Source organism: Sapajus apella, unplaced genomic scaffold (genome assembly GCF_009761245.1).
Source record: "Sapajus apella isolate SASKATOON/1434 unplaced genomic scaffold, GSC_monkey_1.0 scaffold64, whole genome shotgun sequence".
In the NCBI taxonomy this organism is placed as follows: domain Eukaryota; kingdom Metazoa; phylum Chordata; class Mammalia; order Primates; family Cebidae; genus Sapajus; species Sapajus apella.
Genome location: NW_022437004.1, coordinates 3,162,753 through 3,176,814, shown reverse-complemented (window position 1 = coordinate 3,176,814; position 14,062 = coordinate 3,162,753). Strand labels below are relative to the sequence as shown.

Genomic DNA, 14,062 nt, shown 5'->3' with positions numbered 1-14,062 from the left:
AGCTAGGCCAGTCCAATCAACAAGATAAGGAGTTCTAAGTGTATAGGTACGAGAAAAAAAAAAAAAAAAAAAAAAAAAAGGCGTGAGATTAACATCACCTGAATTACATTTTTAAAAGCTTATGTAGAAAACTGAATCTATCATGTGGAATCAAGATTAACTAATAAATGATCGAGAGGGGATCCAAGATGGCCAAATAGGAGCAGCTCTGGATTGCAGCTCCCAGCGAGCGCATGGAGGATAACTGGTTGCCGCATTTCCAGATGGATTTTTATTGCCCACAGACCAGGAGATTCCCAGGCGGAGGAGTGCCACAGGTCTCCAGCAAGGCTGTTTCGGCAGGCGCGACGGATCTCTGCACACGGGTCTGGGCGCTGTTTCAGCTGGTGACTGGAGCACCTGGGAGACAGAGTCGCCCATTCAACTGATAAAAAGGGGACTGAAATAGGGAGCCAGGCCAAGAGATTCCCAGATGAAAAAGCGCCATGAAACCAGCGCGGCTGCTTCAGCCGGCCCAGTGGGTCTCCAAACAAAATCTCACACAAATCTGGGTGCTTTCAATGGCGACTGGAATGCCTGGGAGACAGAGTAGCCCGTTAAACTGAGAAAAAGGGGACTGAAACTGGCAGCCAGGCCAGGAGATTCCTGGGCAAAAAAGCGCCATAACCCCCCAGCACGGCCGTTTCAGCCAGAGCAACAGCTTTCTGCACAAGAACTCACACAAATCCGGGCACCATTTCAACTGGTGACTGGAACGCCTGGTACACAGACTCGCACGTTCACCTGTTAAAAAAAAGGGGTCTGAGGCTGGGAGCCAGGTGATCAGGCACGGCCAGTCCCACCCCCACAAAGACCAGCAATCTGAAACACTCTGGATTCAGAGTTTCACAGCAAGCACAGGTGAACCCGGGACGGTACAGCTCTGTGGGGGAGGGTCATCTGCCATTACCAAGGCAGTCCACCACTACCACGGTAGTCTGCCATCATTGCCGAGGCAGTCCGCCATTGCCGAGGCAGTCCACCATTATAGAGAGAGTCCACCATTACAGAGGTGGGCCACCATTGCCAAGGCAGTTCTAACTATACCCCTATAAATAGGACTGCAGGGAAACTCACACGGCAGTTGGGCGGGGCCCAGGGCAGATTAGCTATGCCTCTGCTGGTGGACTGTGACTAGGCTGCTCCTAGCTGGTCAGGGCATCCGTGATAAAAGGCAGCAGTACGACAGAAACTTATAAAGCCCTACCTTCCGGGGACAGAGCACCTGGGGAAAAAAAGGCTGTCATGAGTTCCGCTGCAGCAGACTTAAATGCACCTGCCCAGCAGCTCTGAATGGAACAACGGAGCTTACAGCTCAGCATTTGAGCTCCTATAAAGGACAGACTGTCTCCTCAAGCAGCTCCCCAAACCCCATATATCCAAAGAGACACCTCATAAAGGAGTGCTCAGGCTGACATCTGGCAGGTATCCTTCTGGGACAAAGATAGCAGAAGAAGAAACTGGCAGCAACCCTTACTGTTCTGCAGCCACTGCAGGTAAACCCCAGGCAAGCAGGGCCTGGAGTGGACCTCTAGCAGTCCTACAGCAGAGGGGCCTGACTGTTAGAAGGAAAACTTAAGAAACAGAAAGAAATAACTTCATCATCAACAAATAGGACATCCACTCAGAGACCCCATGGGAAAGTCAACAACTACAAAGACCACAGTTAAATAAATCCACGAAGATGGGAAGAAACCAGTGCAAAAACAACAAAAACACCCAAAACAAGAATGCCTCTCCCTCCTCCAAGGGATCACAACTCCTCACCAGCAAGGGAACAAGGCTGGATGGAGAATGAGTCTGATGAATTGACAGAAACAGGCTTCAGAAGGTGGGTAATAAGAAACTTCTCTGAGCTAAAAGAACATGTTATAATCCAATGCAAAGAAACTCAGAACCTTCAAAAAAGGTTTGACGAAATGCTAATGAGAATAAACCACCCAGAGAGGAATATAAGTGAATTGATGGAGCTGAAAAACAATATGAGAACATTGCAAAGCATACACAAGTTTCAACAGTCGAATTGACTAAGCAGAAGAAAGGATATGAGAGGTCAAATATCAACTCAATGAAATAAAACAAGAAGCCAAGATTAGAGTAAAAAGAAATGAACAAAGCCTCCATGAAATATGGGATTATGTGAAAAGATCTAATCTACATTTGGTAGGTGTATCTGAATGTGACAGAGAGAATGAAGCCAAGCTGGACAACACTCTTCGGGATATTTTCCAGGAAAACTTCCCCCAACCTAGCAAGGCAGGCCAATATTCAAGACCAGGAAATACAGAGAACACCACAAAGATATTCCTCGAGAAGAGCAACCCCAAGGCACATAATCGTCAGATTCACCAGTGTTGAAACGGAGAAAAATGCTAAGGGCTGCCAGAGAGTAAGTCAGGTTACCCACAAAGGAAGCCCATCAGATTCACAGCAGATCTCTCAGCAGAAACCCTACAAGCCAGAAGAGAATGGGGCCAATATTCAACATCCTTAAAGAAAAGAACTTTCAACCCAGAATTTCATATCCAGCCAAACTAAGTTTCATAAGCGAAGGAGAAATAAAATCCTTTACAAACAAGCAATTACTCAGAGATTTCATCACCCACCAGGCCTGCTTTACAAAAGCTCCTGAATTCTTTCATAGAAAGGAACATAGAAAGGAACAACCAGTAACTGCCACTCCAAAAACATACCAAATTGTACAGAGCATTGACACAAAGAAGAAACTGCATCAACTAACGGGCAAAACAGCCACCTAGCATCAAAATGGCAGGATCAAATTCACATATAACAATATTAACCCTAAATGCAAATGGGCCAAACGCCCCAATCAAAAGACACAGACTGGCAAACTAGATAAAAAGCCAAAACCCATTTGTGTGCTGTATCCAGGAAACCCATCTCACATGCAAGGATACACAAAGGCCCAAAATAAAGGGATGGAGGATTTACCAAGCAAATGGAGAGCAAAAAAAAAAAGCCGGAGTTGCAATTCTCATCTCTGATAAAATAGACTTTAAACCAACAAAGATCAAAAGAGACAAACAAGGACATTACATAATGGTAAAAGGATCAATGCAACAAGAAGACCTAGCCATCCTAAATATATACACACCCAATACAGGAGAACCCAGATACATAAAGCAAGTTCTTAATGACTTACAAAGAGACTTAGACTCCCACACAATAATAGTGGGAGACTTTAACTCCATTGTCAATATTAGACAGATCAGCAAGACATAAAATTAAGCATATCCAGGACTTGAACTCAGACCTGGAACAAGCAAACCTAATAGACATTTACAGAACTCTCCACCCCAAATTGACAGAATATACATTCTTCTCAGTACCACATCACACCTACTCTAAAACTGACCACATAATTGGAAGTAAATCACTCCTCAGCAAATGCAAAAGAACGGAAATCATAACAAACAGTCTCTCAGACCACAGTGCAATCAAGTTAGAACTCAGAATTGAGAAACTAACTCAGAACTGCACAGCTTCATGGAAACTGAACAACTGGCTCTAGAATGCTGACTGGATAAACAATGAAATGAAGGCAGAAATAAAGATGTTCTTCAAAAACCAACGAGAACAAAGACACAACATACCAGAATCTCTGGGACACATTTAAAGCACTGTCTAGAGGAAAATATATAGCAATAAATGCCCACATAAGAAGCAAGGAAAGATCTAAAATCGACACCCTATTGTCAAAATTGAAAGAGCTAGAGGAGCAAGATCAAAAAAACTCAAAACCTAGCATAAGACAAGAAATAATTAAGATTAGAGCAGAACTGAAGGAGACAGACACACAAAAAGCCCTTCAAAAAATCAATAAATCCAGGAGCTGCTTTTTCGAAAAGATCAACAAAATAGACCACTAGCCAGATTAATAAACAAGAAAAGAGAGTATAAATAGATGTAATAAAAAACGATAAAGGGGATACCACCACGGAATCCACAGAAATATAAACCATCATCAGAGATTATTACAAACAACTCTACGTACATAAACTAGTAAACCTGGAAGAAATGGATAAATTCCTGGACACTTGCATCCTCCCAAGCCTAAACCAGGAAGAAGTTGAAACCCTGAATAGACCAATAACAAGGGCAGAAGTTGAGGCAGCAATTAAGAGCCTACCACGCCAAAAAAGCCCAGGTCCAGATGGGTTCACAGCCAAATTCTACCAGACATACAAAGAGGAGCTGGTACCATTCCTTCTGAAACTACTCCAAACAATCCAAAAAGAGGGAATCCTTCCGAAGTCATTTTATGAGACATCATCCTGATACCAAAACCCAGCAGAGACAGAACAAAAAAAGAAAAGTTCAGGTCAATATCCAGGTTGAACATAGATGCAAAAATCTTCAATAAAATAGTGGGAAACTGATTGCAACAGTACATCAAAAAGCTTATCCACAATGATCAAGTAGGCTTCATCTCAGGGATGCAAGGCTGGTTCAACATACATAAGTCTATAAACGTAATTCACCACATAAACAGAACCCAAGACAAAAACCACATGATTATCTCAATAGATGCAGAGAAGGCCTTTGACAAAATTCAACAGCCCTTTATGCTAAAAACCCTCAATAAACTAGGTATTGATGGAACGTATCTCAAAATAATAAAAGCTATTTACAACAAACCAACAGCGAATATCACACTGAATGGGCAGAAACTGGAAGCATTCCCTTTGAAATCTGGCACTAGACAAGGATGCCCTCACTCACCACTCCTATTCAATATAGTATTGGAAGTTCCAGCCAGAGCAATCAGACAAGAAAAAGAAATAAAGGGTATTCAATTAGGAAAGGAGGAAGTCAAATTGTCTCTATTTGCAGACAATGTGATTATCTATTTAGAAGACCCCATCATCTCAGCCCAAAATCTCCTGAAACTGATAAGCAACTTCAGCAAAGTCTCAGGATACAAAAATCAATGTGCAAAAATCACAAGCATTCCTATACACCAATAACAGACTTAAAGAGAGCCAAATCAAGAACGAACTGCCATTCACAATTGCTGCAAAGAGAATAAAATACCTAGGAATACAACTAACAAAGAATGTAAAGGACCTCTGCAAGGAGAACTGCAAACCACTGCTCAATGAAATAAGAGAAGACACAAACAGAAGGAGAAACATTCCATGCTCATGGTTAGGAATAATCAATATCATGAAAACCGCCATACTGCCCAAAGTAATTTACAGATTCAACACTATCCCTATGAAGCTGCCAAAGACCTTATTCACAGAACTGGAAAAAACAACCTTAAACTTCATATGGAACCAAAAGAGAGCCTACACAGCCAAGTCAATTCTAAGCAAAAAGAACAAAGCTGGAGGCAACACACTATCTGACTTTAAACTATACTACAAGGCAACAATAATCAAAACAGCATGGTACTGGTACCAAAACAGAGATATAGACCAATGGAACAGAACAGAGGCCTCAGAGGCAACACCATACATCTACAACCATCTGATCTTTGACAAACCTGACAAAAACAAGCAATGGGGAAAGGATTCCCTGTTTATTAAATGGTGTTGGGAAACTTGCTAGCCATGTGCAGAAAGCAGAAACTGAACCCCTTCCAGACACCTTATACTAAAATTAACTCCAGATGGATTAAAGATTTAAACATAAGACCTAACACCATAAAAACCCTAGAAGAAAATATAGGCAAAACCATTCAGGACATAGGCATAGGCAAGGACTCCATGACCAGAACACCAAAAGCATTGGCAACAAAAGCCAGAATAGACAAATGGGACCTAATCAAACTCCACAGCTTCTGCACAGCAAAAGAAACAGTCATTAGAGTGAATCAGCAACCAACAGAATGGGAAAAAAATTTTTGCAATCTACCCATCTAACAAAGGGCTAATATCCAGAATCTACAAAGAACTAAAACAGATTTACAAGGAAGAAAAAAAAAAAAAAAAAAAGCCCATTCAAAAGTGGGCGAAGGATATGAACAGACACTTTACAAAAGAAGACATACATGAGGCCAACAAACATGAAAAAATGCTCATCATCACTAGTCATTAGAGAAATGCAAATCAAAACCACATTGAGATACCATCTCATACCAGTTAGAATGGCGATCATTAAAAAATCTGGAGACAACAGATGCTGGAGAGGATGTGGAGAAGTAGGAACACTTTTACACTGTTGGTGGGAGTGTAAATTAGTTCAACTATTGTGGAAGACAATGTGGCAATTCCTCAAGGACCTAGAAATAGAAATTCCATTTGACCCAGCAATCCTCTTACTGGGTATATATCCAAAGGATTATAAATCATTGTACTATAAGGACACATGCATACGAATGTTCATTGCAGCACTGTTTACAATAGCAAAGACCTGGAACCAACCCAAATGCCCATCGATGATAGGCTGAACAGGGAAAATGTGGCACATATACACCATGGAATACTATGCAGCCATAAAAAAATGATGAGTTTGTGTCCTTTGTAGGGACATGGATGAACCCGGAAACCATCATTTTCAGCAAACTAACACAAGAACACAAAATCAAACACCACATGTTCTCACTCATAGGTGGGCATTGAACAATGAGAACACATGGACACAGGGAGGGGAGCATCATACACTGGGGTCTGGCGGGGGGAAACAGGGGAGGGACAGCAGGGGGGGGGGAGTTGGGGAGAGATAGCATGGGGAGGAATGCCAGATATAGATGATGGGGAGGAAAGAAGCAAAACACACTGCCATGTGTGTACCTATGCAACAATCTTGCATGTTCTTCACATGTACCCCAAAACCTAAAATGAAATAAAATATATATTACAAAAAAACAACAAAAGAAGAAATGATCATGACTTGAACTGGGTTGGCTGCAGTGGAGGTAAAAGAGTGGGCAGATAAATTTTGGAAGTAGAACAGAGAGACTTTTTGATACTGGAGGTAGTAAAGTGGTAAAAAGGGAAGAATACAGGATAGTTCCTAGGCATGAGGCTTAAACAACTGTGTAGTTTATACAGAAATTTCTTTGGTTATTTAGAACTATGCATCTCACTTTATAATAGAGAAAACAAGTAATACCTGGAAAACAGAGGTTGAAAGGTGTTTAAGGTCTTATATAAATCCTTATTACAAAAGCAATGAAAATATAAACACTAAGGATCATGAAAACTAACCTGCCTATAAACTGCCCAACTACAAATTATCCAGTAGGAAATACATGAATTTGACTTTCTGAATTAAGCACAGTAACAAAATACACTTGTATTAATACCTTGCTAATCAGCTAGTCTGGATAAAGGCTCATGCATCTAACAAAAAAAAAAAAAAAATACTACTTAGATTTCTTTCCTCTCATTCTAAAACATTTACCCAGTTTAGAGAGGATTCTTGTTACATACTCTTCTTTCCAAAAGTTTCCAATCCCAATCAGATTACCAGACATTCTTTTTTAAAAAAAATCACTCAACTTAGTAACAAAAGAACCAAATACTAATAACCTAGAGGAATTTATTATGCTTTTATCTTAGCCCTTCCACAATTTTTTTTTTTTCAGACAGAATTGCGATCTCAGCTCACTGCAACCTCTACACGCCAGGTTCAAGCGATTCTCCTGCCTCAGCCTCCCAAGTGGCTGGGATTATAAGCACACACCACCATGTCCGGCTAATCTTTGTATTTTTAATAAAAACAAGGTTTCACCATGTTGGTCAGGCTGGTCTCAAACTCCTGATCTTGTGATCCACCCACCTCGGCCTCCCAAAGTGCTGGGATTACAGCCGTGAGCCACCATGACTGGTCCAAATATTTTTAAATAAAGGAGAAACAAGAAGATAACAAGTCCTATTATCTTTAAAATTTGAACTCCTAAATAAGGCTTTCTGAAGCCTGTTAAGTAAATACAGATTCCTAGATAGGATCCAAATTTCACTAGTCTTCAACTAACCTTCTCTTATTCGGCACCAAATCCCTAAAATTAGATACAAGTATCTTTTGGATATTCCTAGCTTAAAGGTAGGCAAACCTAGTTCACCTTAAAAAAAAAAAAAAAAAACTTTATTGGTCCAGAAAGTCTAGTTTTAAAAGCCTTATTTTATGCAAAAAGATAAATTATCTGTGGGATTCTACAAATGTTCATACATTCACCCACTTACTTATAATTTGATATAACCATACATTTATCCATCAGATGCCTCAAAACTTTGAGAAGCTAATTTCACTGAAATATAGCCCCCTAGGCCAGGCATAGTGGCTCACACCTGTAATCCCAGCACTTCGGGAGGCAACGACAGGCAGATCACTCGAGCCCAGAAATTCAAGACCAGCCTGAACAACATGGTAAAGCCCCATCTCTACAAAAGCTACAAAAATTAGCTGGGCATGGTGGCTCACACTTAACAGTCCCAGCTACTTGGGAGGCTGAAGTTGGAGGATCACTTGAGCCCAGGAGGTTGAGGTTACACTGCACTCCAGTCTGGGCAACAGAGCTAGACCCAGTCTAAAAATAAAATAAAATAAAATACAGCCTCCGCTCTCAAAAGAGGCCAAAGTAAAGATTAAAAAAAATAAGAGCACTACTTTTTAGTGACATAGATAGATGGTTTTTTTTAAAATAAATGATTTCAGAATAAATCCTCTATCAAACTCATATTCCCTTTTTAAATGTGTAGGTGTGTAAGCCACAAAAAGTAATTTTTTAAAGAGGATAGAAATATCTGAAAGAGAAATAATTCTTTAAAAAGTAAAGTTTGTTTCTTGGTTCTTCAGCCAAAAATAGACATGACAAAAGAACTAACACAACCACAGAAAACTTATTTGTATTCAAATGTATTTTCAGGAAGACTTCGAGATTTGACACAGGTACAGAGAAAAGCAACAAACTAAAACAAATATAAATAAGGTCAGCTACAGACTGACCTCTACTTGAAATGTGTTTTTAAAAAAATTTTTTTAGTCCTACTTTTTAAAAATATGATTGAGAAATTTTTTTTTAATTCAAGTCTTCTTAATTGATTTAAAATACTTGTGAACTGAACTCATACATTAAGGCAAATTTTGATGTTAAATACTCATTTAATCGATGAACTCTGTTTCATTTAAATTGCTAATCCAGGGAGAAAGTTTTTGTAAAAAACATTTTATTGCTACAAAGAGAAACATGGTCACAAAAAGCCTTTAAGCGTATCTTAACGCAAATTACTATTCAATGTCAATGCAGTAAAAAAATACACAGAGCACAAAATACTTGCCCAGTTTATATCTTCTAGGGTAAGTATTCAAAAAATTAATGCACACTTGAATATTCACTCCCAAGAGCAGCATTTAAGATAAAATGATTAGAATAGATATACTAACAATACACATTTGTTATCCTTAACATCAACAAAGTAATAAAAATTAAGCTTAAAAATCATACAAACAATTTATCAGATCTAAGTTTGGTAGCTATAAAAACTAAACTAAAATAGTTTTACCTTCATTTTATTAAACAAATGTCAAACATTTAGAAATTATATAAAACAAATTTTAATATGTGGAATGCATGCAACATGGGTGTTAATTCATTTTAAGCTATTAAATTTCTTACCCTTTTTTACATTAGAAGAGAAATGTAAAGCTCCTTTTAAATCTAATACCTTGTATTTAATTTTCTTCAGGTTGCTCAACAGGAAAGTCAGCAGGTTCTTCCTTTGCTGTTTCTTCCTCAACGTCCTCTACTTCCCCCACCCCCTCTACTTCTCCCACTGCCCCTGCTTCCCCTTCTTCCCCCACTCCCTCTACATTTTCTTCACCTTCGATTCCTCCTTCTCTCACTTCCTCTACTTCTTCCACTTCCTCTGCTTCCCCCACTTCCTCTGCTTCTTCTTCCTCCTCTTCATCTTCCTCTTCTTCAATAGGTTCATCAATCTTCTCTTCATCCTCCTCATCTCCCTCTATTTGCTGATCCTGAGAATGGTCTTGAATTTCAAAAGGATTCTCACCCTAAAAATGTGAGAAATGAGTTTTAAAATCAGCACATTCATTGTTACATGACATGGCAAGTGAAATTTTTACTTTCCATATCATGAGGAATAAATACCATTTTGAAACTTTTTATTTTAAATTATAACAAATTCATTAAGTATTTGTTGAGTGTCCATTTCATACCAATGTGCATATATAAATGAAGCCATTACTTTATACTCCATAAATTGGAATAAAGGTCATATTTTACCCTTAACTATATTTCTAAAATCATATATATATATGACAAAGGCAAGTGTGGTTTTTGGTAGAAACAAAAGAGATGATGCAAAGATGTATATTTTACTACATATATGAGTATTTAATGTTACAGAATCTCTGAAAAACTCAAATGAAAATCAGGTACCTTGTTTTATGTACTATAACATGCCTTATTTCTACTTTTAAAAAGTAGACAAACCTCTCAGTAAACATTCACAGGTACAACTTTATTTTAATATATTAATTCTTGAATTATATATCTGGATCAATCTCATATAAATTTGACCGTATCAGAAGGCCATATTAATGTAGTAAGAAATGAAGTAATAGTCGAGAGTATTAAACAGGAAAATATTAAGACTGGCACTATCCTTTAAGATGAATGGCACAGGAATGTGCAGGATGAAGCAGAGAACCAAAAGAAGAAATACTAGTGAGGAGGCTACTCTAATAGCCCAGACCAGGGAAATGTAAAAGACGTGGTGACATTATTAATGGAACAGGTAAATTACAATCACTATTCTAATGGAAAGGAAAAGGGGAAGAAGTGTGTATATGCTATTAATATATATAACTTCAGATATCTAGATGTCTAATAGGCAGCTATAAGTTTGCAACTCAAAAGAGAGGAAAGTTCAAAGTAAGATATTTAAATTTGTGAATTGCCTGCTTGCACAGAGTGCATGGTGAAGTGAGGGTCTTAAATGGGAAAGCCCTGGGATGGGACTGGTGGATTAAGTAGAAAAAAGGGCTGGAATAAAAACCCTAGGAAGATGCCTATACTGTACATGGGGACAGAAATTAGAAATGAAGGAACACTTGGTGCAGGAGGAAACCCAGGACTATCTGGGAAAAGAGTTTCAAGAGTGATAGATCAACAGTGTCAAATGACATAAAAATAAATAAAAAGCCGGGCGCGGTGGCTCAAGCCTGTAATCCCAGCACTTTGGGAGGCCGAGGCGGGTGGATCACGAGGTCAAGAGATCGAGACCATCCTGGTCAACATGGTGAAACCCCGTCTCTACTAAAAATACAAAAAATTAGCTGGGCATGGTGGTGTGTGTCTGTAATCCCAGCTACTCAGGAGGCTGAGGCAGGAGAATTGCCTGAACCCAGGAGGTGGAGGTTGCGGTGAGCTGAGATCGCGCCATTGCACTCCAACCTGGGTAACATGAGTGAAACTCCGTCTCAAAAATAAATAAATAAATAAATAAATAAATAAAAAGGAGAAAGCAATTGGCAAAGGTCACTAGAGTTGATCACTATTACAAAATGAGAGTTATTGAAGATTTATCGTACTATCCCCTTATTTTCCTATGTTTAAAATGATCATATGTTAAAATGTATTAAAGGTCACTAGATTTGATAATGGTATCATTAGTAATCTTAGGAAGAGCAGTTTCAAAAGTATGATGTGAGAGTTAGACAGCAGCAATTGTCCAAGAATGTATCTTTAAATTTCCTATGAAGCTGTCAAAAACCACAGGCCCTGGTTCCAACACCCTCAGATTTTCATTTAGTCTGCACTGGAGCTCTTGCTGAAAACACAAATTCCTGGATTAATCTCAGACCACCTGAATCAAACTTTCCAGGGGTAAAGTTTGGTAACTTGCACATTTGAGAAGCATTTTGGGGCAAAAATTAGCTGGGTGTGGTAGTGCATGCCTGTAGACATAGCTACCCGGGAGGCTGAGGCAGGAGAATCTTTTGAACCTGGCAGGTGGAAGTTGCAGTGAGCCAAGACCACGCCACTGCACTCCAGACTGGGCAACAGAGTCAGACTGCATCTCAAAAAAAATAAAAATAAAAATAAAGGGCAGCATTTCAGGAGGTATTTATCAGCAAAGTTTGGGAAACCCTAATTCAGAAAGCCTAAAAAAGGGCTTAGGCAGCTTTTTATTTGTTTTAGCCTCACGGGTAACTGAGCACATTCCTTTGGTTGAGAAGGAAAGAGTGAATAATAAGAGAGCACGTGCAAAGTAAACTACCATTTCAAGAACGCTGGGAAGAGATGAGATGATAAAATAGGGTGGGCCAAAATCTAGGAAAAGCTAAGTCATTTTTAGTTTAGGGAACTCATAAGCATGTCTATTTGTGGAAAACTAGGGAAAAAAAAAAGGAAAAAAATCAGATGCAAGTAAGTGAAGAAATAATGATGAAATAAAGACACAGATGAAGGGCAAAGAAGATTCTTCCTCACAGATAATAAAGGTGAAGGAAAGATATATCTAAGGCAGAAATATGAACACTTACTGAATTCACATCTAATTGTCTCAATCTCCCTAATGCAAGAGAAGAAATAAGAATACGGTTAGAAACTGAGTGTGGTGGTGTGTGCCTGTAATCCCAGCTACTAGAGAGGCTGAGGTAGAAGAATGGCTTAAACCCAGGATTTCAAGGCTGCAGTGAGCTATTATCGCACCATTGCACTCCAACCTGGGCAACACAATGAGATTCTATCTTAAAATATATATATATATATAAAAGAATATGGGAAGCAAAGAGAGCATGAATGAAATCTGAGATGGGAAGTTATTAAACGTTGGAAGAGTCACTATAGAAAACACATTACACTGGTAGTTATTAAGTAAAATTATTGTGAATTGAGTGAAAATCTGGGAATGATTCCATATTTTTTAGCAAGACAAACAATAAAGCTAACCATAGAGCTAGAACAAATAAGGAATTTTGGATCAGTAGCATTCCCTACCGAAAGGGGTGATTATGAATGCCTAGAACAGGGAGTTAAAGTTAAGGCAGAACAGGATGATACAGTTGGAGAATTAGGAGAAACTGATGAACTGATTATCTCGATGGGGACAAAGTATTTTTTGTTGTTGTTGGTTTTTTTTTTTTTTTTTTTTTTTTGAGACGGGTTTTCCCTCCCGTTACCCAGGCTGGAGTGCAATGGCGTGATCTCGGCTCACCGCAACCTCCGCCTCCTGGGTTCAGGCAATTCTCCTGCCTCAGCCTCCTGAGTAGCTGGGATTACAGGCACGCACCACCATGCCCAGCTAATTTTTTGTATTTTTTTAGTAGAGACGGGGTTTCACGATGTTGACCAGGATGGTCTCAATCTCTTGACCTCGTGATCCACCCGCCTCGGCCTCCCAAAGTGCTGGGATTACAGGCTTGAGCCACCGCGCCCGGCCTGTTGTTGTTTTTCCTGTCTTCCCTGCTGTCTCTCTAAGGAACAAAGATTTAAAAGGGCATTTTGTCAGACTGAGAGCACTTGACAGTGGAGGAGTTTTAAGCCATGACCAGAGCTGACCATGAGCAGAGGATGTTCCAGGGAATGGCAACAGGGAAGGGAGCAGAGAGGCATGCTAAACAAAGGATCATTCTTGAGTAATGTGATCTGAGTGCTTCTTGATTTTTCACATGCATATAAATCAACAGGAATCTTGATAAAATGAAGATTCTTATTCAGTAGACCTGGGTATGACCCAAAATTCTGCATTTCTAATGACATTGGCATCCCAGGTGATGCCAATACTGAACCACAGATCACATTCTGAGTAGCAAAGTTCTAGAGGAGTTCTCAGTTCAGGTGAGTTCTTTACAACATGTACATGAGCAGAATACTCCCAGAAGTGACGTCTCCCATTCCATGAAGTGACTGGACTGTTTAACTTGAAAACACTATATAGAAATTCTAATTTTGCATTCTTCCCTCATTAAATATTATCTTCATACATCAATAAAAACCACTGACTTCTCAAAAGTTTATGACAAAGCAAGAATAAAAATCTAATTTTCCTTCTTTAGCTACGATGCTTCTTTTTGATGCCATACCTCC

General features: G+C 39.2%; 1 protein-coding gene across 4 annotated transcripts in view; it reads right to left on the bottom strand.

Moving 5' to 3' along the window:
• Positions 1–8,848: 8,848 nt before the first annotated feature.
• The window catches only part of ZNF326 (zinc finger protein 326), a 34,432-nt gene continuing 29,218 nt past the window's right edge, over positions 8,849–14,062 (bottom strand). For all 4 annotated transcript variants that reach the window (XM_032247836.1, XM_032247835.1, XM_032247838.1 and 1 more), the window contains one exon: positions 8,849–10,020. In XM_032247836.1, coding sequence (XP_032103727.1) covers positions 9,682–10,020 — 339 coding nt within the window. In that variant the 3' untranslated portion in view covers positions 8,849–9,681. The remainder of the gene's footprint in view (positions 10,021–14,062) is intronic.